Genomic DNA, 26,178 nt, shown 5'->3' with positions numbered 1-26,178 from the left:
CCACTGACTATTTCATTAGCCTCCTTCTGGACCAACTCCTTCATGTTTATATCTTTCTGAAGGTGTGGTCTCCAGAACTGTACACAGTACTCTAAATTAAGTTTCACCAGAGGCATTATCTAATCTAATCTGGGATTTATGAATTGAGCTATGCCTACAAAGGTTCAAGGCAACTTACAGTATAGTTTATGGAGAACAGTTAGTATAGTGCAAGGATGCTTAGAGATACATTACAGTACAAGGATGCTATAGAGATGCATTACAAGACCTTTGGGATTATTTGAAGTAGAGATTATCATACTGTGCAATTAAAGAGGTAATTTGGTACAGTTCAGGGGTGCTGCGGGAAGAACATTAAAATACTATTTAGTGGAAGATTATATACAGCAGGAACACTAATATTGTTCAATGAAAGATACCATGAGGTAGATAGAGACTGTTACAGTCATTAACTACTGGTTAGCTGAGCACTTGGTTCCATGATGGCAATTGGGTGAAATGCGTTCCATGGGTCTATTACTCTGGGAGTCTATTGCCTTTAAGTTTTTTTTGGCACTGATGGATATTGGAATTAGTTGCTGGTGGAATCTAAACTAAACTAACTAAACCTTAAGCTCATCTTCTCTATAAATATAAAGCTCGACACGGTTTACAAAAATTAAAAGTAAAGTACAGTGGGAGTTGGTGGTGGGGGAAGCAGAAATTTACATTTTTGAAAATAGCCAAGTTTTCAGGTATCTTCAGAATAGTTGGAAAAATCCCAGGTTGCGCAGCTGAGCAGGGAAATTATTCCAAAGCTTTGTGGTTTTGAAGTGAAGAGATTTCCCTAATTTTCCAATGTAGGTAACGCCTTTTAGTGAGGGGAAAGATAATTTGAGCTTTTGGATAGATCTGGTAATGTCAGGTCTCGCAGCATTCCAGGATAAAGGAATTAAAGGGGGAAGAATGCCATGCATGATCTTGAAAGTTAGGTAGGCACATTTAAAGTAGACCCTGGAAATTATTGGGAGCCAGTGGAGTTGTAGCAAGAGCGGCGAAACATGGTCAAATTTACTCTTTGCTGCAGTATTCTGGATCTGCTGAAGTCTTTGAAGACTTTTCTTGGTCAGACTTAAATAGACCGAGTTGCAGTAGTCCAGCCTCAAAAGAATGATTGATTGAACAAGGACAGAAAAATGTTGTTGGTGGAAACAGGATCTCACTTTCCTCAACATATGGAGGCTAAAAAAGCATTTTTTTTTTTTTACTAGAGAGTTAAAGATGATCAATAAATGAAAGTTTTGAGTCTATAATGACACCAAAAACTTTGCTTGAGAATTCAATCTGCAGTGAAAAAGTCGAAAGGGAATGTCATTATTTCTTGTGAAATATGGAGTAATTAGATTTACATCTGATGGTTGTTGGGCGGTCATTCCATGCTTTCACACCAGAGAATGTGAACATTGAGTGGAATACACATTTATACTTGAGGATTTTTGTTGTGGGGAGGTTCAAATGTATCCTGTCAAGATTTCTGGGTGAAGCAGACCATGCCGAGAAGAATAGGTGAATTAGTGGTGCGGCGGAGCTTCCATTGAGTATGTGGTGCATAATGCAGGATGTTTTGAATTTTATTCAAGATCAGATGGGCAGCCAGTGTAGTTGTTTGAAGTAGTTAGAGATTGAGTCGTATTTTTTTCAGTCTGAATATGAGTATTATTGCCGTGTTTTGTATGAGCTGCAGTTTGTGGATAAGGGTGATGTTGATATCCATGTAGATGGAGTTGCATTAGTCTAGTTGAGTCAGAATTAGCATCTGCATGCGCAGGGCAAAGTGTTGTTGATGGAAGTATGATCTGTTGAGTCTGTTGTCTCATAGTGAATAAGGTTTTCCATCAGAGGTTGGAGTTTGAAGGCTCCAGGGATAGTGTGGAGTCTAAAATACTTTGGAGAATTTGTCTACTGCAAGAGTGTTACCTGCTTGGAGGGTGATATTTGTCGGGGAGCTGTCTGTTGTGGGGTATGAAACCAAAGAATTTTGATTTTTGATACATTTAGATTTAGCTTGTTGGTCATTGCCCATGTTTGTATTTTATCTCTGTTTGAAATTTTGGGGGGGTTGTATCAGATTGGTTGCTAATTATTGGGATGAGGAGAAGGATGTCATCTGCTGTGTATGACAGTATGCATTCATCGTTGAATTTAATATTGCCAAATGAACTCATAAATAGATTAAATAATATTTGAGAGAGTGGAGAGCCCTGGGGTATTCTACAGAAAGCCTTCCAGTTGTTGGAAAAGATGTCATTTTTCTTGACGAGATATTCTCTTTTTACGAGAAAATCTTTAAACTAGTTTAGTGCGGTACCTGTCTCTCCTATCTCAGAGAGCTTCGTTAGGAAGAGGTGGTGATCTACTGAGTCAAAGGCAGCGGAGATGTCAAATTGGAGAAGGGCTGGCCTATACTTAATAACTGTTTGATTTTTGTGGTCAGGGTTAAGAGAAGTTCTGTGCTGTGCTGTGGTCAGAATCTGAATTGGGAGGGATGTAAGCAGGAGTGTTGTTCAATATATGTTGTGAGTTGTTTGCTTACATGGGTTTCTAGGAGTTTGGTGAGTATGGATCAGCCTAACCAATTTGTAGTTCCCAACCTCATCCTTAATTTCATTTTTGTGGAGATGTACCACATCTGCCCTTCTCCAGTTCTCTGGGACCACTCCAGTCCTCAGAAGCTCTTTTCAGTTTTTCCCATTGCTTTTTTACTTCTCCCTGATGTTTTCATCCAGCCAACAACTCTCTGAGGTATTCTCCCGTCTCGATAAAGTTAGGTGTTTTTTTTAAGTCTAGAACTTTCACTTTTGAATGAATCCTCTCCACATCTGTCTTAATGTTGTACCACGCCATATGGTGATCAGTAGATGCCATATGATCATTCTTTAAAGCATCCGAAACACTCTCACCTATCATAAGCATTAAGTCCAGTATGACTGTAACCCATATGGTTGCATTTATCAACTGCTGGAACAGCTCTCCCTAATTTTTGATTACTCTTTAACAGGGATGTCCTGACCAACATTTGGCATATAGCTATATTTTGAATGTGTTCAATCAAATATCTGTCCACTTTTGCCTTTTTAGGAAGCCTCTATACCACAACAATATAAATAGAATTCCATTCTCTCTCTTGTAATTAACCCACAGACCCTCTTACTTACTCTGTATCTACCAATCTACCAATAATCAAAAACATATTCAAAGCACGCAGAATGGCTGATGCAGGGACTATCCAACAATAATCTCTAGAGAAAAAGACCTCTGTGTCACCCAGGATAAATCCAACATTTTAGCTCTAGGAAAGAGTGCTTAAAAGATAAACCATAAGATAAACCATAGGAGCTTCCACCCATGCACATGATAAACAGGATTTATGTTCAGTCATTCTAGTCCTGAATGTCCGGGAGGTCTGTCCAACATTTAATTTGTTGCAGGGACATTTAACTATATAAATAACTCCTTTTGAGTCACAAGTAGTGTTACCTTTTAAACAGATTTCTTTTGTGTCCCCAGGATTTATAAATGATATTCCCTCCAATGTTATAGCACAGATCATGCAATGCCCACATTTATAGTGCCCCACCTTCCCACTTTCACTTTCAGTCTCAGCAATAGTTGAAATTGCCACTTTACTAGTAGGACATAAATGTTCTTGTAGATTCTTGTTCCTTGAATATGCTGTAATCACTCTGCTATCTCTAAAGCATTCATGTACTGAAAGACAGTGGCAGAATTTTTTTTACAGCTTTACTGAAAAATCTAGCCTGTTGAGTGTTGTATAACACAGGTAATCATATTCTCTTCTTTCTGTTGTTTTGAGTATTCCAGCAGATGTTCTCTGTGATTATAAAGAGCTCTAGTAAAAGAGTTTTTAATACAGCAATCTGGATAACCTCTTGCAGATAATTTCTCCTTTAAAATGCCTGCCTGTCTCTTAAATTCAGCTGTCATTGAACAAATTTGGCGGTAGCGTAAAAACTGTGAATTAGGCAAGCTATCTTTCAAATGCTTAGGATGCAAACTTGTAATGCAGAAAGATATTTCTATCCATTTCATTACGGAACACCATAGTGAAAAGGACTAACTCTCTTATTTCCACCTGCATATCCCCAAAAAAGGAGGGATTCCCGGTGGTGGCAGCTTAGCTTCGACAGACAGGCAGGCAGGGAATATTCTCCGGTGACTTTGCTGCGTACCCCCATCAAGCGGCCCGGGTACCATATGATGAGAAACACTTCTTTAAAGCTTATAACTGACTTCATACCTTCTCTTCCTGTGGTGCGACAGATTTGACTTGGTGGACCATGGGAAACTGTTACAATGCTTAGACGCAATTGGAATCAGAGGAGAGGTATTAAACTAGTTTCGAGGTTTCCTTATATCCCGCACCTATCAAGTACGTTTTAATTATGATCTCTCTGATACATGGAGCGATCCAACTGGCATGCCACAGGGGTCACCACTATCCCCTTTGCTTTTCAATGTTTACATGTCCTCATTAGGTGCGCAGTTGTCCTAGCTGGGGATAAAACTATTTAGCTACGCAGATGACTTTACGATCATTATCCCATTCACTACCTCTCTCTCAGAAGTTACCCCCAAAGCAACAGAAGTACTAAATCGAATGGAGCAATGGATGACTGAATTCAGACTAAAGCTAAACTCAGAGAAAACAAAATTTTTTTATAGCTTCGCCACACCTGCTTGACACTAAAGCATCAATGTGCATCAAAAACCTTAGCTATCCTATTCAACCCACTATGAAGGTATTGGGAGTAACACTGGACCAGAGCCTGACCATGAAAGACCAGGTGGACTCCTTGGTTAGAAAGATTTTTCTCACCCTCTGGAAGCTTCGGTCCATTAGAGCAGTGATTCCCAACCCTGTCCTGGAGGAACACCAGGCCAATCGGGTTTTCAGGCTAGCCCTAATGAATATGCATGAGAGAGATTTGCATATGATGGAAGTGATAGGCATGCAAATTTGCTTCATGCATATTCATTAGGGCTAGCCTGAAAACCCAATTGGCCTGGTGTTCCTCCAGAACAGGGTTGGGAACCACTGCATTAGAGCATATTTTGATGTCTCATCATTTAGAATTCTGGTACAATCCCTTATACTGAGTCAACTTGATTATTATAACATCGCCTACTTGCTACTTTCCCAGAAGAATACGCGGCGATTGCAGCTGGTACAAAATGCAGCAGTACTTTGTGAACTGAAGAAGTCTGATCATGTAATACCTTCCTATCGACTTCTACACTGGCTGCCGATGGAGGCACGTGTGAAATTCAAGTTTGGTTGTTTTTGCTTCAACTTACTATACGGTTTAGCCCCTAAATATATAACAGACCTTTTCTCTTTCACAACCAACAGACATAAGAGAAGCTGACATCCGAACTTTGTTTCTCCACCGGTTAGAGGTTGTAAATTTAAAAGTCATCACCAACATTTTTTCTCACATCAAGCAGCATTATGGGGTAAAGATCTGGAACAACTGCTCATGCCTATGACTTATGGGGAATTCAGGAAACACCTAAAAACACATCTGTTCCTGAAGTACTTAGGTAACTGACCTATACAATCTTATTCCTCAACAAATGATCTTTAGAACTGTTAATCACTAACTCTGAACTTTGTTAATTCCACTCAGTCTGTAGCATCTTTTAATCATTGTAAACTGCATACACCTTCACGGTCCTGCGATATATAAACTGTTATTATTATTATTTATTTTTTTACCTATTCTTTAACCCTACATTCTTACCCTTAGCACTCGTATAACCTTGCCTCTCACATGAATTCTTCCTTACCAAGCTACCTCTCATCTTAATCTTATGATACTATCTCCCAAGCAATATTGACCACGCCACCTTTGACTACAAGTCTGATTTATCTCAACAATCTAGGCCAAGGAAACTCTCCGATATCCAGGCTAAATCTCATTGACCACTAAAGAGGTGCCTAGTGCCCACTCCTTCCCCTCCCCCCTCCACTCATGACTCCTGTGCACAAACTCCTCCTCCTAATACTGACTTTTCCAGTCTCTCTTTTCACCTCAAACCACTTAACTCCCCCACCACTAACTCTCTTTTTGTTTTCACCACCTCACCCTCTTCTCAGCTTCTTCTGATTAAGTCATCCCTACTTTACCTGTATGCATCATAACTATGGCATGGCCCCCCATGCCTGTCTCATACTCATCTGTATTCTCTTACTCCTTCTCTTGCTCTCTGCTAGGGACATCAATCCTAATCCTGGTCCTCCCAATCAGCCCTTACACCGCAATGTATTCAATTTTATTTCTGTTCCTCTCCTCTCCCCTTCCTCTCTGCCTTTCTCACGTACCCTGTGGAATGCCTGCTCTGTCTCCATGACCTCTTTTATCTGTCGAACTTTCCACCTGCTGGTACTAACTGAGACTTGGATCTGCCTTGAAGACTCTGCTTCAGCTGCCACCCTGTGTCATGGAGGCTAATTTTTCTCACATACACCTTGCCCAGTTGGTTGCCGAGGTGGTGTTGGGTTGTTACTTTTGCCATATATCAACTCCTTCTTCCACATCAATCTCACTACTCTTCTTCCTTTGAAGCCCACTCCAATCATTGGTTTGCTCCTCTACCTCTCCGAGTAGCAGTTTTCTACTGACCCCCTGATAAGTCCCTTTCTTTTTTCCTGTCTCTCCTCCTTTCTCGAACCCTCACCTCCTTCCCTCATCCTTAGTGATTTCAATATCCATGCCGATGACCCCTCTGACTCCTACACGTCCAGGTTTCGTGCTCTAACATCCTCATAGAATCTCCAGCTGTGCTCCACCACCCCTACACACCAGAATGGCCACTACCTTGATCTTGTCTTCTCTTCTAACTGCTCTACCACCAAATTTTGTACTTCAACTCTTCCCCTCTCTGACTATCATCTGTTAACGTTCACAACCCCTCACCCTCCCTCCAGATCCAGCCAATTACTACCTATACATTTAGGAACCTTCAGGCTATTGACCCTGGCATCCATTCCACTAATGTCTCATCCCTCCCTTCAATTACTATGTCATACGAGCCTTTTAATGAAGCTCTCTTCTCCTACAATACCATTCTATCCTCTGCTCTAGATACTCTTTCTTCTCCTATTTCACTTCTTGTAAGGCACAACAAACCCCATCCCTGGCTGACCTCCATCTGCTACCTGTGCCCGATTAGCTAAACGTCTTTGGCTTAAATCCTGCACATGTTCTGACTTCATACACTTCAAATTCATGGTGACATCCTTCTAGTCTGCCCTCTCACTTGCCAAACAAGAATATTATGCCCATTTAACTAACTCTTTTAGCTCTAATCCTTGCCATCTCTTTGCCACACTCAGTTCTTTACTCAAACTGCCCTCATCTCCATTCCCCCTTCACTTTCCCCCCAGACAATGGCAAAGTTCTTCTAAGACAAGGTTCACAAGATTCACCTTGAGTTCTCAACCAGGTCACTCCCCTCCCCCTACTCCCCTTCCAGCTGTCCATTCTACCAATCTTCCTTCAACTCCTGCCATCTTTTCTTCCTTTTCTGAAATCACTGTAGAGGAAACAACACATCTTCTCTCCTCCTCCAAACCCACTACCTGCTCCTCTGATTCAATTACCACCCACCTGCTTGGCACTTTCTCTTCCACTATTGTCCCCCCTATCTGTCACATCATCAACCTATCACTGTCCATGACAACAATTCTTGATGTCTTCAAACATGCCATATTCTCATCTGCTCTCAAACAACCTCATTAGACCCCCACATTCCTCTCTAACTTATCTCCCCATCTCCGTCCTCCCTTTCTTATCCAAGCTACTTGAATGTGCTGTTCATTGCCATTGCCTGGACTTTCTTTCATCTCAAACTATTCTTGACCCACTTCAATCAGGCTTTCGTCTACTTTATTCAACAGAAACTGCCCTTGCTAAAGTCTTTGACCTGTTCCTGGCCAGATTCAAAGTCCTGTACTCTATCCTCATCCTTCTGGATCTATCTGCTGCTTTTGATACTGTTGATTGCCACCTAATCCTCGATATGTTATCCTCGCTGGGATTCCAGGATTCTGTTCTCTCCTAGTTTTCTTCCTGTCTCTCCCATTACAATTTGTGTATTCAATTCGGTATCTTCCTCCACTATTATCCCACTATCAGTCGGTGTACTTCAGGGCTGTGTCTTGGGACCTCTCCTTTTCTCCATATATACCCACTCCCTCAGTGCACTGATCTCCTCCTATGGTTTTAAGTATCACCTCTATGCTGATGACTCCCAGATCTACCTACCATGTCTCAACCTGCCTTTCCAATATTGCTGCTTGAATGTCTCATAGTTATCTAAAATTGAATATGGCTAAGACTGAGCTCCTTATCTTTCCACCTAAATCCACCTCCCCCTCTCACTTTTCTTTATTTCTGTGGTCAACACTCTCCTCCTCCCTGTCTCATCACCTCATATTCTCGGGGTCATCTTTGACTCCTCTTTCTCCTTCACCCCTTAAATCCAACAAACTGCTAAAGCCAGTCGCTTCTTCCTCTATAATATTACCAAAATTCTATCTTTCCTTTCCGAGCACACTACCAAATCCCTTATCTACATTCTTATCATCTCTTGCTTTGATTACCACAACTTGCTTCTCTCAGGTCTTTTGCTCAACCATCTCTCCCCCCCCTCCAAATTGTGCAAAATTCTGCTGCATGACTTATATTCTGCAAGAGCTGCCCTACTCACATTACCCCTCTCCTCAAGTCACTTCACTGGCTCCTCATCCATTACTAAATACAATTCAGACTCCTCTTACTGACCTACAAGTGTACTTACTCTGCAGCCCCTCAATATCTCTCCTCTCTTATCTACCCCTGTGCTCTGCCCTGTGAACTCCATTCATGGGTAAGTCTTTCTTAACTATACCCTTCTCCACTGCCAACTCCAGGGTCCAGGGGCTCCTTTTACTAAAGTGTGCTAGAGTTTTTAGTGCATGCACAAAATTACCACATGCTAAACTGCACGGTACGCTTCTAGAATAATGCCAGCTAAATGCTGGCATTAAGGTCTAGCGCGTGCGGCAATTTAGCATGCGCTATTCCGCGCATTAAGGCCCTAATGCACCTTTGTAAAAGGAGCCCCATGTCTTCTATCTTGCTGCACAGTATGCATGGAACAGACTGAGTGTTTACATCAGGCTCCATCTCTTGCAGTGTTCAAATCCAAATTAAAAGTCCACTTTTTTGAGGCTGCTTTCAACTTCCAATTCTCACTCACTGTAAAATTACCTATGCCCTTTTTATCAATCTCTCTGCAAGGAACTCCCATAACCCTATATGTCTTGTCTGCCTGTCCAAACTAGATTGTAAGCTCTTTAGAGCAGGGATTGTCTATTACATGTCAATCAGTGCTATAGAAATGTTAAATAGTAGTAGTAGTGAAGTTGCAGCAGATGGATATCACAGTTTGATGTTTCAACAATCATTGATAAATTTAAGAAAATTATTTTAGGAGAGAGGTATGTGCATTTTGTATTTTTATCTTTCATATATTTCAGTGCATTTCTATTTTTAATATTTCATATTGAAATTATTTCTGAAGAGGAAAAAAAGAAACACAAATGTGAATGGTGATTTAGTTTGTCCAAAGCCAATATTGACTTAAATTAAATCTAGGTCTTCATGGTTGACAGCTGCAGATAATTAGCTTTTTTCTCCTTACAAAGAAAGCTAATGGAGCCACAAGACATTCATTGCCTTTTCTGCCATCATAATAATAATGTATGTATTTAACTTCTGCAGTTCCATAAATTGATTTAGTGCTAAACTGCTGCATTATATGTAATGGGAGTGACAAGTGAGAGCTATAGAGCTTATTTGTGTGGAGTAGGACAATGTGATTGACAGTTAAGGTTCCTCTCTACAAAGAACAGCAACATTGCAGAACTGAAAAACATCTTGGATTTGCTTTCTGTACTGTGAATTTTCTGAAAGAATTTGTGCAATGGAATTGTCACTTGTACTTTTCTCAGTGTTAGTGACAATTGGGGAGAAAGAATTGAAAGTATGAAGAAGAATCATTATTTTTGAAAACAAGGGACTGTGTAACAGCGGTTAATATTAAGTAGTAAGAAGATACTAAAGAGAACCATGGATTGAAAGCAGCAACAGGATTAAAAGAACGATTAAGACAACTCTTGAAAACTTCAGAGATAAGTTTTTTGTACTTATGTTCATGCTATGAAATGTTTCACGTGAAATGTTTCACGTGATATAGTCCTGACAAGATAGGCATTTACAAAATTACAAAGTCTGATAAGTTTGATAAGTTATAAAGTTACAAAGTCACCGGTTCTTCTCATCATGGATAGCTTCTGGGGTTAATTGATTATTTAAAAAAAGAAAAAATAAATAAATAAGTATAATAAAATATAATAAAAATAAATAATTAGGGATTTTTTTTGCTTGTAATGTGAGCAGGAGCAAGTGAATTATTCACAAAGAGACCCAAATTGGGTACAGAGCTCCATATTCTGAGGCATTTTCACCTCAAGATGTTAATGATATATAAAATGAATTGATATTTAGAATGCTTAATGATTGAGCTCCATGATCTAACACCAGTGGGAGAATTGTATATTCTGTTGATGATACGTCTGGACCACATGGTCAATTTTGGATTGGTTTGAGAAAACACTCCTCTCAACACACAGTTTCTGATTCACCTAGAAGGGAATACTTTGAGGAGCCTGACTCAGAAATCTCCAACCATTCAGATGAGGATTTGCCAGAATACTCAGAAGAAGAATTATATGGTATACCTTTTGATCCTTTTCCTCCTCCTGAATGATGCAAATCTCCACCAAATAATATATCTTTTACTGGCTTCATGAGGCAGATTGATCAGGCTTTGTTCATGAAAATGGAAACAGAGGAGGAACCTCGCTCTGATCTTTTTAAAATCCTTGACTTTGAGGCACCACCAAACGAATGCAAAAAACACACAGATATTATGACCACTTTAAACCATAAACCTCTATCTTCTTCATCTAGATGTTCATATTTCTATAATATCAAATAGTGTTGTAATCAGTCATCTTCATCATTTTGAAGGCCTGCTGCTCAATGACCCGGAGCAAGTCAACCAACGACACATAAATCACAACTTCAATCTCAATCCAAACAGCAGTCATCCATTTGATTCATTTCTAGAGAGCATTCCTTTTCCTCTTCCTCCCCTTTTGGAAGCAGATTACTCTACTTCCATCTGTGTTGGACTCTTATAACAAGAGATTAGTCGGTGGTTTGGGTTGTTACGTGGGGCTACACCTTACACTTTATCAGAAAACCTCCAAACCACTCACCAAAAGAGTCTCCTTTCAGCTCCCTTCAGAAGACTCTCCTTCACCAAAAGCCCTTGGCCCTTCTTCAACTGAACTCAGTAGAACCTGTTCCTTTACAGGAGAGTGGTCGAGGGTTCTACTCAAAGTATTTTCTGATAACAAAAAGGATTTTAGGCCTTTGGTCAATTTTAGACCTCTGGGACCTTTACACATCAAGGTTTTTAAGTATTTTCCTGCATAGGCAACTGGCTGATCAAAGCTTCATTATTGCAAACAACTGAACATGATATCAATTCAACAGTTCATCTCTTGGATCTGGTCAGGCTTACCATCAACTTCCAAGTCACATCTGCACCCTTTTCTGATACTGGAGTTCATAGGGTTCTCTCCTGTATACTACTCAGGATTGTGCTTTTCTAACAAAGCAGAGAGCGCACAGTTTCATTCACCTGTGTCAAACAGTCTGCTCTCTTCGATGCATTTCCACAGGTCAGATGTTACTCCTCAGTCACATGGCATCCAGAGTACAAGTAGCTCCATGGGCACGTCTTTACCTCAAGAGTTCCACAATGGACCATATCAACCCATTGGTCTCAAGCCATGTGACATTTGTCTTCTCCAGTCCAAGTCAATTTAAACGTTTATCACTCTGTGCAAAGGTGGATGATTCCTCACAATTTCACTCAAGGTTTTCCCTTCTAGGCCTCCCACCATTACAAACCATCTAACCTCAGATGCTTTGAGGTTAGGATGAGGTTTTCATCTAAATAGCCTCCATACTCAAAAGGTATGGTTTCACCATGAAAAAACTCTCCATATCTATCTTCTTGAACTGCGAGCAATGGACAATGCTCTCAGAACATTCCAGGACCATCTCCTCCAACAAATAGTCCTTGTCCATACAGACAATCTAGATGTCATGTTCTACCTGAACAAAGAAGTGGGCATGGGATCTCACCCCCTTTTCATGGAAGCAATAGAGATTTTGAATTGGGCAACTGCTCACGTCAAATTTTTCAGAGAAGTTTGCTTAGAAGAGAAGCAGAATGTCTTGGAGATTTAAAAAAAAAAAAGACTCAAAGTGGCTCTAAGGCCAAAAACCAAAAAGGTGACAAAATGAACCAAACTCAGGTAAAATACTGGAACAGGACCAAAAGAACAAAATTGCACAAATTCATATCTGCTCCATTTCATGTAGATCTGTGCTTGTATTCTACTGATGTACCTGCATATTTTATAGAATACCTGTGTATATTGCAACTCTATCTGTGCTCTGCTCAAACTACATCCCTGGTCTTGTAGGCATACATATGTGTATGCACCCTTTCCATTTATATATATATATATATAAGTGTTTTTCTGTGCATAAAACTTTATATATATATATATATATTTTTTTTTCTGTGCATAAAACTAGTTCTAAAATTACCCCCATTTCTATAACTGTACACTTAGATTTGGTACATACGGTATACTATAAGGAAAAGTAAGTGCTGCTTTCCTTTCTAGAGTATTAGCATGTAGGTATTGAGGTGTGAGCACTTATGCCAGCTATAGAGCTAGTATAAGTGTGTACAGCTAACTGCTGATGATAACAACTGTAATGTTTAGTATTCTATGTTACACATGTACTTTTGTGCCCTACACACTTTCCCCTGGAGTCTAGAGTATATATGGTACCGAGATTTGCATGTGGATTTAATTATAATTAATGTTAACAATCAATTATTACAGTTAATTGGTAATTGAAATTTGTAAGCCATCTCCCTATGTTTTTTTTGTTTTATGATCCTGCACACCTAAATTCCTTAATGTGCAACTCAGAAGGGAATTTGGCAGGGCTGTTCCTAAAAGTGCCTGAAGTTGAGCTCCAGCATTTACGCCAAGTTTCAGCTGGAGTAAATACAGGCATCCAACTTTTGACTTGGAAATGAGCTGTAAGCGCTTTTCTGTAAATGGCACTCAAAACACATAGTGCCATTAATAAAACAGTGCTTTGCGCTGATTTTTTTTTCTGATGCCGAAATGTTGGTGCCATTTATGGAATGCCCATTCTTTCTGGTCATATGTGCACCCATCTGCAGCCTATGTGTGATATAAGATATGTGCGTAGTTATAGAATAGGGCTTAGGTACATATCTGGCAAATATGTACATATGTGCTCTTATTCACATTATATGTTAGTGTGCTAACCATTTATGCATGTGACTGGCACTTTACATAAACATTTGTGTCTAGTTTATTTTCCACATTATGGATATCTAATGAAGTTGTATATGTTTACATATGCACACAAAAAGATAATTATGAATTTTTGCAAGGTCATTCTAGAAACAGCGATGTTGGGATGATAGTTGAATTTATCACAATCTTGGTGAAGGGGGTTTAAAGGAGCTGAAGACTTAAGGTGCTTAATTCCTTTGCATAAGCCATGACTCCTGGGAATGCTTCCCTTTTTTCCAGTGGCTTAAGTCTTGCCAGCTTGTGAAGGAGAAATACAGATTAAGGGGGGGGGGGGATTTGATAGAGGTGTTGCAAATTTTTGTCATAGGGATCTACCTGGATGATTCTTTGAAAGGTGGCTTTAAAACATAACATTGGTTCTTTATTCAGCAATCTGTATACATTTTCAGTAATGCTAATTCACGTGCATGTTGGTTAACTGAAAGTAATTCTACCAGAGTAGAATAAGGGTGGAAAATTTAATTAAAAAACTGTCTGTAGTCACTCCTAGCAATTCTTAACATTTATTTTCTTTTAAGTGTTTGAGGAAGAATACATTTTTCTTACACTGAATGAGATTTCTGATTCATGGCATCATCGCATGTGCCCAGGTAAAGAGAAATGTCAATAAGCCAGTATTTATTTATTTTTTTTAAACTGAAATGTACATTAATATAATACTTGAATTGCTTTTGATCTTTCTTTTATATGTAATTCCTTTTCATCTGAAGGATGCTTAAAGTTTAGTGTACAGTTCAAGCTGATGGAGCAATAGCAAGTGCTCTGACTCATGGAAGAAAAGAATCTTCAGAGATATTTCATGACAATTTGAGCATTAGCTATATGTAGAACATCAGTTTCTGCTGTACTGTAAATATATTTATGACCACCATAGGTGCACAGGTGGAGACTAGGCACTTGACATAAATATTTCCTCTAAGAAAATTAAAAGAATGCTGTTATGCTGCTTTATTGAATATGGAGCTATAGTCATAGTTGCATGATGTCTTAAAAAAAAAAAAATTACATGTCTTTCTCTGCTACTCACATACATGTGGAGGGGCATAATCAAAAAAAGCGTCTAAGTCCCCTTTTGGCCTAAGTCCCTAAACGTTCAACCCAGAAGCAGGGAAAGTGTCCATAACCAAAACAAACGTCCATGTTTTGATTATGGCCTTCCTCTGCCTAAACGCCCAATCTTTACTACGTCTAAAAGTACACCCACAGCACATCTACACTTTTTAGCCATAATGAAAGAAAAAAACGCCTAAGCCCCAAACGCCCAACAGAAGAGCTTTTAGGCGAAGGAGGAGCCAGTCCTTTGCCTAAAAGCTGGATTCTGTAACCGGTGTCTGTCAAAAACAACACCGGTTACAGAATCCCCCCACCCACAGCCATCCAGGCAGGAGGGTGCCCAAGCCCTCCTGCCATGTCAAACCACCAACCCCCCCCCCCGATAACATCGGGGCAAGAGGGAGCCCAAGCCCTCTTGCTCTGCTGAAGCCACGACCCCCCTACTCGATCGGGGCAAGAGGGAGCCCAAGCACTCTTGCCCCGCGGCAGCCGGGCCTATTCTGATTGGCCCAGGTGCCTTAGGCCCCTCCTGTGGGCGGGGCCTTAGGCACATGGCCCAGGTTGGGCCCATGTTCCTAAGGCCCCGCCCACAGGAGGGGCCTAAGGTTCCCGGGCCTATTCTGATTGGCCCAGGCGCCTTAGGCCCCACCAGTAGGCGGGGCTTTGGTACGGCTGGGCCAATCTGGCCCCATTCTTCTGTGGGCTGCTTGCCGGACGGACGGGTTTGGCACCCGTCTATCCGGCCAACGAAAAAAAGGTACAGGGAAGGGGGGTGGGGGTGAGGGGTTCGTGGGGTCGGCCGGGGGGGGTCGCGGGTCGGCTGGGGGGGGCCGATCGGGGGTTCTGGGGGGGCGGACATTGGGGGGAGGGGGGTTCGTCGAGGGCAGGAGGGCCTAGGATCCCTCCTGCCCGTAATGTAGTGGGGGGTGGGGGTAAGGGGTCGCATGGGCCAGGAGGGCTTGGGCTCCCTCCTGGCCCGATCGAGTCGGGGGGGTCGCGGCTTCAGCAGGGCAAGAGGACTTGGGCTCCCTCTTGCCCCGATGTTGTTTGTGGGGGGGGGGGGAGTGATCTATCGCGGAAGGAGAGATGCCTTTTCTCCCCTCCTGCGATGCCATCACTCCTCTACCGGAACTGCCGCAGGTCGCAGCAGTTCGGGTAGAGGAGTGATGGCATCACGGTAGAGGAGATGGGGCATCTCTCCTGCCACGATGGTTAGGTTGCCAGGTTGCTGAACTGATGGCGCCAGCGGCCATCAGCTCAGCGACCCCTTTTTCGGCACTTATACCTGGTTTTCTTTCGTCTAAGTCAAACAGATCTAAGTGCCGACTAAACTGTTTTGGTTATAGGTGTTGTACGCCTAGGTGTAGGTCGGCCCACCTCCCGCCCACTGCCCGCCCTTTCCCCTCCTCTAAACACACCTCTTTTCTCTCTGTGCGTCTAGAGGCAGGGGAAAGGCCTAAGCTGTTTTTAGATACGTCTAAAAACCAGCTTTGGTTATGGGTACTTGGACGCTCAGGCTTTTTGATCGTCCAAGTAGCCACTTAGGACACTTTTTAGACTTTTTTTTTTTTTATTATTACCCCCTTGATGTAGCTTATATAATCCTGTGTGTTTTGAAAGTATTGTAACTCTAACATTGGTTGCCTTACATATAAATAATTGGTCTTTTACTATACAGCAAAAAAATAAAGCTTGCTGTACTTCCTTTATACAGTAAAAATAATCAGAAAAATTTACTATGAGTTAATTTCTGTAGCGAGGACACAGGTGAATTACCTCTGGTCGGGAGCTGCTTTTAGAAGGATGTCAATCACATCTTTCAACTCCTCCTCCTTTACCAGTGGAGTATAGTGCCCTTTTCAGTTTTTTTTCCTTCTGCTAGAGAGCTGAGAAGGTAATTTCTGATCTGTTTTGTTCAGTTTTTTTTAATTAATTTTGGGTATTTTTAAATCTGTTTTGTTAGGCTTTGGTGCCTAAAGGTCCCCAATTTGGGGTAGCTCTGCCTGGGATAGGATGCAGATTTTGCATGGGTGGTCTAAAGCTCACAGGGCAAACCTCAGGTGTACCTGCTGAGCAAGCCTACTGTGTGAATTTTGGAAGCTTGGGTACTGTTCCCCTGGGAGGTAGCTTGTCTTCTGATTTATTAGAGACTTGAACGCAGGCTGTGGGGCCCCAGTGTTAGTCCCTTTGGGCTTCAGGGAGCCAGCTTCATTTTTCTTCTCCTTTACATCATGGTGGAGGTTGAGGTCACAGTTGGTTCTGGTCCAACTGTCTGCCTGAAGATCTCCAGTTTTGGATCCTTTCTGGAAGGATTTGGAACAGAAAATCTTCTCCCTTCTATCAGGGTACAGAAAAGCTGACACAGGCAGGCACCAGCACAGCACAGTGAGTACAGCCCATTATTTCCTATGGGGAAAATCAGGAGGGGGTGTGTGTGAAAAAGTTGGATTTTTAAAGGTCTCTGGGGCCAGAGATAGGATCCCCCACTTCCAAAACTCCTTTCCCTGAATTTTTTAATCTTCAGGAGAGCCCCCATTGAGATAGTATAAGTTACTTCTGGTGGAATTCTGTGCTACTGCGCAGCACAGAGTTTGTGCAGAATTCAGCACAGGCAGCAGTGGCTCTACTCACTCTCTCCTTCCCTCCAGCGCTAAGTTCATGCCTTAAGAAGAGAAGGAAGTGACCCACTGCACAATGGGTCATTTCTTCCTTCTGTGCCAGCTTAGGTCAGACTGTCTATGCTTCATATAAACAGTTGAGTCTAATTTGGCACTGGAGGAGGAAGGGACCTATTGTGCAGTCAGTCACTTTTTCCTTACCATGGGATCTTAATTACTACTGTGTCTGAAAATGATAAGGGCCCAGAAAAAAGGGTGAGTGTGCAGTGACAAATTGGGGGCAGAGTAAAGGGGTGAATCAAGGGGGTGGGGGGCAAAATAAAGGAGTGAATGTGCCATGGGGAATTGGGGACAAACAAAGCGGGTGAGTGTGCCATGAATGGGTTTGGGAGCAGGGTAAAAGGGTAAATGTGCCATGGGGGAAGGGTTTGAGGGTAGAGTAAAAGAGTGCATATGCCATGGAAGTTGGAGCAGCAAGCTGAAAGCTTGTAATTGGAGATGGAGAGGGGAGGGAAGATACAGTGATAGCTTTGGAGGTGAGGAAAAAGAATTTGAGGTTGAGGTATTGCATATGAGAAAAGACTTTAAGGACAATTATGAGTCATGTTAGAATTTAGAGGGACTAAATAGGAAAGCCACCACAGATACTTTTAGAGCAGTGGAGAAAAGACCTCAGCGTCTCAGCAGTTATAAAATTTTGTAATCCTCCGGACATAGCAACTTCAAAAAAATGTTTGGAGATGCAAAAACATCCTTGGTCTCAAAAACTCCACATTTAACTATCATTCATTGCTTGAGTCAATTGATAATCATATAAATAGTTGCATAATAAATTGTATCAAATTGTATCAAAAACTCAAAGCAAGAAAAAAACAAAAACTTATCTGCAGCAGGAATTTCTTCCACATATTCTGTGGGCAGGGTATAGAAAAGAGGTGTTCACTCTGAGTCCAAATGTCTCCAAGTAAATGCATTAACAGACCCCCTTCTTCAGCAAACTCCCGACAGGGCCCCTGTTTCTCTACTCCAAGCTTCGTCAGCTGTAACAATACAAAAATTACATCAAAAAAATATAGACAAAAAACAAAAAAAACTGAAATCACTCACTACCTTTGGTTTGAGCTAAACGCTTCCAAGTTCCTGCCACCAAAATGGTCCCTCAGCGTCCCAGAAATAGGTTACCAATAACGTCAAAAACGTAATGACATCAAAAATGTCAATCAGATAAAGTGCAACATTAACAGTCCAAGAAGAACAGAAAGCATAGCATCAGAGGAAAAAATGTTTAGAAAAAGCATTCCATTCTATATAAGATTTCAGACCTAAAGGAGCGCATGTATTCAGATTAAAAATCCAGCACTGTTCTCCACCATGAGTTTGCAAAAATAGTTGTTCTATGACCCAGCATTTCAAATCCAGAAAAGAATGACTCAGTGCTAAACAGTGCTCTACCAGAGGTGCCTCTAAGCGTTTACAGTGTAAGCATGACTTATGTTCTGTCATTCTCGTTCGAAATTTCCTAGAAGTTTGTCCAATGTATTATTTCATACAGGGACACTATATCGCATAGATGACACCAGTGGAGTCATGTTGTTGTGCCTTTTAAAGCATAGCTTGTATTGTTTTTAGGATTAATAAACGAAGTACCTTCTTGGGATTTTTTTTGAAGTTGCTATGTCTGGAGGATTGCAAAATTTTATATCCTGCTGAGACGCTGAGGTCTTTTCTCCACTGCTATAAAAGTATCTGTGGTGGCTTTCCTATTGAGCTGTGGCACCTGAATGCATGTTAGAATTAGTGATTTAAGGAGCATTCAATTTGATTGATTTTCTACATTTTTGGAATTTAGAGGGAGACAGAACTGCAGTTGGAGATTACAGTTTGGGGCAAGTAGGGTTTTGGTGGGGGAGGGAGACAAGGCGGTTTTAAAATGTCACCTTAATTTTTTTTTTTGTTTAGAAAACATGGGTCTTGTGCCCCTCCTCCCAACACACATAGAAACTTGATGGCAGTTAAAGGCCAAATGGCCCATCTAGTCTGCCCATCCGCAGTAACCATTATCTCTTTCTCTCTCCAAGAGATCCCATGTGCCTATCCCAGGCCCTTTTGAATTCAGACACACGCACACATCTCTGTTAGTATATTGAGCCCTGGATTTGTGCTTCAAAGTACTAGGCCACAAGAAATTTGAGGCTGCTTTTCCAGTATGTGTTGAGGGAGAAGTGGATCTGCTTCACGTTATTGTTAGGATAGAAGGGCGTTCTCAGACCTACGAGGATCTCTTGGTGCTATAAGAGAAAAGACGTTTTATGAGGGACCTTTTAATGCATGTTACTATGGTTAGGAATTAGGGCTGTACATTGATTTTAAAATTTTAAGTGTGCAATTAAAATTTGAATCACATGATTAATCACATAAAGCACCCCATCACATTTCCTTCTGTATAGTGCAATATATAAATAGCAGATGTAAATTCTCAAAACTGACACATTTCAATTCAGTTGTCCCATAGAAAGGCAGTATATCAAATCCCATTACCTCCTTTACTAAATTAAAAATAAAATCATTTATCTTGCCTTTGTTGTCTAGTGATTTTATCTTTCTAATCATCTCATTCTGCATCTCTGGTTCTGTTTCCCTGTGCTCTGAACTCTACTGTATTTCCAGGACCTCCTGTCTAGTTACTCTTTCTGTTTTGCTCTTCTTTACTTCCTTCATCTTAATTGCCTGTGAGTGAGCATTTTGAAGTGGAAAAGAAGCTGCTCTTTGGACAATTGTCAAAAGTAACTACAACTGCAGAAGCCAGTCAAGAATCTTCCCTGGAAAGACCATCAACTTAGTGCAGCTGTTTTGGAAGTGACTGCAGAAGCCTGAGGAGAGACTGCCATCCTTGACTCTAGCCAAAGTGCTGACAAAGTGCAAGCATGCCAATGCAGATACTCCTAACATTAAGGGGAAGTGCTAGGACTGGGACTCTGCACACCAACAGTGTAATGCCTTCACCTTTTCTGTGGAGTCAACTGACAGTGCAAAAGGCTCATCTTCTACCAACCTTGCTACGCTCATGTCACCCCTATCCTTAAGTTACTTCACTGGCTCCCTATCTGCCATCGCATACAGTTCCAAGATCTTATTGCTGACCTACAAGTGTGTTCATTCTGCTGCCCCTCAATATCTCTCCTCGCTTCTCTCTCCTTATACACCTCCCAGAGAACTCCGTTCCTCAGATAAGTCACTCTTAGCATTTCCTTTCTCCTCCACGGCCAATTCCAGACTTCGTTCCTTTCATCTAGTTGCCCCTATGCCTGGAATAATTACCCGAGTTTATCCGTCAAGCCCCTTCCCTTCCCTTGTTTAAAAGCAGACTGAAAATCCACCTTTTTGATATAGCTTTCAATCCGTAATCCTACTCCTCTGCCCTCCATCCCAGCCCTCTGATTAACCGTTCCCCTTAACTGTATCCATGACATCCTGTTTGTCTGTCTTGCCTGTTTAGATTGTAAGCTCTTTCGATCAGGGACTGTTTTCTTACTCTTTGGGACTCTGCAGCGCTGCGCACGTCTAGTAGCGTTATAGAAATAATTAGTAGTAGTAGTTGTAGTTCAGTGCAGAATCAGCCTGCACCGCGAATGCACAAGTGCCTTCTCACCTGCCGTATGCTCAGACTGGACTGCGCCTGGAAAGTCGTGTCAAAGCTCACAAAGTCCAAGCTATGGCAGATTCTGTAGCTTTCCTTAGGTCTAAGCCTTTGAGGAAATCTGTAAAGCTGCCACCTGGTCCTCAGTTCATACATTCACCTCGCATTATTGTCTGGAGTCTATTTGGGACATTGTTAACATCTAATAGTCCAATTGATAAACATAAAAGTAGACTTTTTCTTATAATGACTGGGGTGGCCATTCAGTTGATCACGAGAAATTGGAAAAATTGGGCCCGTTTAAATTTTACCTTTTGGTGGGAAACACTTTGCTTATACTATTATTACGAAAGAATGTTAGCGGAACAATCTGGGAAAAGTAAAAATTTTAAAGAAATTTGGAGTCCATTAGAGTCCTTTGTTAAACAAATTAATGATTAGTAATTCATTAGATTAAGGGCTCCTTTTACTAAACTGCGATAGCGTTTTTAGCAAATACAGGATTTTAGGGTGCGCTAAACCCACGCTATGTGGCTAGAACTAATGCCAGCTCAATGCTGGTGTTAAGGTCTAGCATGCGTGCTAAAACCGCAATCGCAACTTAGTAAAAGGAGCCCTAAGTTTTCTTTGCACACACATTCAGGGAAGGAGGGAGGGAGGGAGGGATGGGTAATTTGTTTTAATAATTTGCAAGTATGTAAGTGCTGGTTTGTGTTTTGTTTTTGTTTTTTTAATTCTGTGAATGTATACTGTTTGCACTTTTTATCTGCTTAGAAAATCAATGAAGATTTTACAAAAAAAAGGCAGATGATATTTAATGTGAGCAAGTGCAAAGTGATGCATGTGGGAAAGAGGAATCCAAACTATAGCTGTGTGATGCTGGGTTCTAGGTTGAGTCACTGCCCAGAGAAAGGAGGTGTCATTGTTGAGGATATGTTGAAACTGTCTGCTCAATGTGTGGCAGTGGCTAAGAAAGCAAATAGAATGTTAGGAATTATCAGCAAAGGAATGGAAAGCAAAGATGAAAATGTTATAATACCCTCATATACTCTATGATATGGCCACACGTCAAATACTGTGATCAGTTCTGGTCTATTATCTCAAAAAAAGATAGAGCCGAATTAGAAAAGGTACAAAAAAGGGTGACAAAAATGATAAAAGGGATGGGACGACTTCCATATGAGGAAAGACTAAAACGGATAGGGCTTTTCAGCTTGGAGAAGAGACAGCTCAGAGTTGATATGATAGAGGTCTATAAAATACTGAGTGGAATGGACAGGGTAGATGTGAGTCACTTGTTCACTCTTCCAAAAATACTAGGACTAGGGGACATGCAATGAAGCTGCTAAGTAGTAGATGTAAAACAAACAGGAGGAAATATTTATTCACACAACATATAATTAAACTCTGGAATTTGTTGCTGAAGATTATGGTGAAATCAGTTAGCTCAGTGGGGTTTAAAAAAGGTTTTGATAAATTCTTAAAAGGGAAATCCATAGGCAATTATTGAAATGGCTTGGGGAAATCCACTGCTTATTCTTAGGATAAGCAGCATAAAATTTGTTTTATTACTTGGGATCTAGCTAGGTACTTGAGACCTGGATTAGCCACTGTTGTAAACAGGATACTGGGCTTGATAGACCTTTAGGCCCTGATTCTGCAAAGTGCTCCCGATTGTAGGCAGCTGTAGGCATCCTACAGCTGTCTAATCAGTCAATCAGGAGGCACTTTTTCTAAAAAAAAAAAAAATAATGCTCCCCAGGCAGGCCGCCTATATTGAAGGCGCCTCCAGGGAGCCTAGAGAGTCCCACAAGCCGCCTAAGCTCGCCTAAGGCTAGGCGGCAGCCTTAAGCGAACTTAGGCGGCCCTACGCATAGGGTTGGGTATCCTCCTGCTACGATCGTCGGGAGGGCTGTTGGGTCAGCAGGAGGGGTTGGGGACCCTCCTGCCGGCGATCTTAGGGGGGCATTGAGGGGTCCGGCAGGAGGAGTTGGGCACCCTCCTGCCGGCGATCTTCGGGGGGGCCGTTGGGGGGGTGTCCGGGGAGGGATGTTGGGCACGTTAAACCCGATTCTGTAACCGGCCTCTGCAACATGGACGTCGGTTACAGAATCGGGTTAACTTTGGGCGGGTGTAGGCACTATTCTGTATAGGATGCCCGGGATTGACGTCCTATACAGAATCTGGGCCTTAGTCTATCTCAGTATGGCAATTCTTATGTTCTTAATAGATTTTACTAAAAAAAATAACTTCACAGACTGAATGTACTGTTGCCCCAAAGCCAAAGCAAAGAAAAAAGGCTCACACAGAGAGTGGGAAGTTTTCCAAAGTTCAATTTCTCCAAGTAAAACAGGTTTTACACATGTACCGTATTTTCACGCATATAACGCGCGCGTTATACGCGTTTTTACCTACCGCGCATACCCCTCGCGCGTTATATGCGTGAGCGCGGTATACAAAAGTTTTAAAACATAGTTCCCACCCCGCCCGATTCACCCCCCCCAGCAGGACCGCTCGCACCCCCACCCCGAACGACCGCTCGCACGCGCTCCCACCCGCACCCGCATCCACGATCGGAGCAAGAGGGAGCCCAAGCCCTCTTGCCCGGCCAACTCCCCGACGTCCGATACATCCCCCCCCCGGCAGGACCACTCGCACCCCCACCCCGAACGACCGCTCGCACGCGCTCCCACCCGCACCCGCATCCACGATCGGAGCAAGAGGGAGCCCAAGCCCTCTTGCCCGGCCGACTCCCCGACGTCCGATACATCCCCCCCCCCCCGGCAGGACCACTCGCACCCCCACCCCGAAGGACCGCCGACTTCCCGACAATATCGGGCCAGAAGGGAGCCCAAACCCTCCTGGCCACGGCGACCCCCTAACCCCACCCCGCACTACATTACGGGCAGGAGGGATCCCAGGCCCTCCTGCCCTCGACGCAAACCCCCCACCCCCCCAACGACCGCCCCCCCCAAGAACCTCCGACCGCCCCCCAGCCGACCCACGATCCCCCTGGCGACCCCCACGACCCCCCCACCCCCCTTCCCCGTACCTTTGGTAGTTGGCCGGACAGACGGGAGCCAAACCCGCCTGTCCGGCAGGCAGCCAACGAAGGAATGAGGCCGGATTGGCCCATCCATCCTAAAGCTCCGCCTACTGGTGGGGCCTAAGGCGCGTGGGCCAATCAGAATAGGCCCTGGAGCCTTAGGTCCCACCTGGGGGCGCGGCCTGAGGCACATGGGTTCTTGGGGGGGGGCGGTCGTTGGGGGGAGGGGGGTTTGCGTCGAGGGCAGGAGGGCCTGGGATCCCTCCTGCCCGTAATGTAGTGCGGGGTGGGGTTAGGGGGTCGCCGTGGCCAGGAGGATTTGGGCTCCCTCCTGGCCCGATATTGTTGGGGAGTCGGCGGTCCTTCGGGGGGAGGGATGTATCAGACGTTGGGGGGGGGGCATCAGGCTTTCAGGATGGGGACAGACCTTCAAGGGGGGACAGTGCACGGAAGTCAGGGGGGGTGAACGGAGAGTCGGAAAGTCAGGGCGGGCGAAAGGAGCGTCGGGCAGCATGCGCGGTATACCCGTGAGCGCGGTATACCAAAGTTTTTGTACATATCATCGTGATTTCTGCGCGCTATACCCGTGTGCGCGTTTTATACGGGTGCGCGTTATTTGCGTGAAAATACGGTAAATGGCTTTGAAAATTGCCCTCTCCATTTTAGTTTAAAGGATTCAGGGTCCTTGTACTAAAGTGCATTAAATTTTGCAGTTACCATATCTTAATGCAAGAAATCAATATACTTCAAGTGTAGATGTAATTTAGTACCTATTAGAGGGTGTGTTCATCATTTTGTTTGTAAATTGTACATTAAAATGTCCATTAGCATGCAGTACCCTGATTGAAGTTAATGCCAATGCACTTAGGCCTTGATTCTGTAAAGTCCACCTGAGGTTAGGCACTGATATCAGTGCCTAACTTAATTGATCAATAAGCTTAGTCAGTGCCAGTATTGGAACTCAACATCTCACAGTTGGATTTAATTGAAAGTTAGGTGTCTAGCCCAAAGTGCCCCTAACTCAAAAAACTCGATTCTGTAAAAAGTAGGTGCCTAGCCCAAAGTGCCTGTGCTTAAAGTGGGCATGGTTGGGTTTGGATCATGGACATGTTTTCGAGTTAGATACCTCTTTGTGAATTAGGTGCTGTTATGCTCTGACATTTGTGCCTAACCTTTGGAGCAGAAAACTTTTGCATTAATTGGGGACGCCTAATAGCTACATTGGTGCGCCTAGCAGAGGTGGTTGTTGCAGGCCATGGGCAGATAATTGACATGGCGAGCAATCTACCTGCTTTTAAATATCAGCAACAGTAGGAAATCAACTGCTTTTTACACCTCAGCAGCAGCGGAACTATCCGCAACTACCAAGAGCACTCAGACCCGATCCAACCAAGAGTGTGAGCTCCACCTCCCCCTGCAGTACACTAGGAAGATCAACTGTTTTTTACAACTAAGCAGCAACAGGACCAGCCATCACTACCGAGAGCCCTTTGCCCTGATCCAGCCAGACAAGTAAGCTCTTCCCCAGCATTCCGTTGGAAAAATCAATATGCTTGCTTTTAAATATCATCAGAAGTAGGAGATCAACTGCTTTTACACCTAAGCAGCACCAAGACCAGCCGCCACTATCGAGAGCCTTTGTCCCAATCCAGCCAGACATGTGTGCTCTTCACCATACAATTTGTTGGAGAGATCAATCTGCCTGCTTTTAAATATCAGCAGCATTGGGAAAACAACTGCTTTTACACCTAAGCAGCAGCGGGTACATCAGCAACCACCAAGAGCCCACAGACCCGATCCTGCCAGGAGCGTGAAACCCTCCCCCTGCAGTCCATTGGAGAGATCAATCTGCCTGCTTTTAAATATCAGCAGCAGTGGAGATCAACTGCTTTTACATCTAAGCAGCAATGAGACCAGCCACAACCACCGAGAGCACTCAGACCCGATCCTACCAAGAGTGTGAACTCTTCCCCCCCTGCAATCCGCTAAGAAGATCGACCGTCGGCTCCGGGCGGCTTTCCCGCAGAGGAGAGAATCCTGCATTCACCGTGGACCTCATCTGGGGCAGCCTCCTTGGAGCGGCTGGGGCACGGGCAGTGTGTCTGGGAGGGAATGCATGGATGGGAGAACATCGCAGGGGAGGAGACATAGGCATCCTGGGACTGTCGGCCAGAAGAAGCCCTTTCTGGATACGTCAATCGCTCCTCCTAAA

General features: G+C 43.0%; 1 protein-coding gene across 3 annotated transcripts in view; it reads left to right on the top strand.

Annotated features, from left to right (window-relative positions):
* The window catches only part of RFX3 (regulatory factor X3), a 540,046-nt gene that overhangs the window by 139,754 nt on the left and 374,114 nt on the right, over positions 1 to 26,178 (top strand). Inside the window, exon 2 of one of the 3 annotated variants that reach the window (XM_033925406.1) lies at positions 14,131 to 14,202. The exons of the other annotated variants lie outside the window; for them this stretch is intronic. Coding sequence (XP_033781297.1) covers positions 14,131 to 14,202 — 72 coding nt within the window. The remainder of the gene's footprint in view (positions 1 to 14,130; positions 14,203 to 26,178) is intronic. 3 annotated transcript variants of the gene reach the window in all.

Source organism: Geotrypetes seraphini, chromosome 1 (assembly GCF_902459505.1).
Source record: "Geotrypetes seraphini chromosome 1, aGeoSer1.1, whole genome shotgun sequence".
NCBI lineage: Eukaryota > Metazoa > Chordata > Amphibia > Gymnophiona > Dermophiidae > Geotrypetes > Geotrypetes seraphini.
Note: the sequence above shows the minus strand (reverse complement) of the source record. Positions and strands in the feature narration are given on the sequence as shown.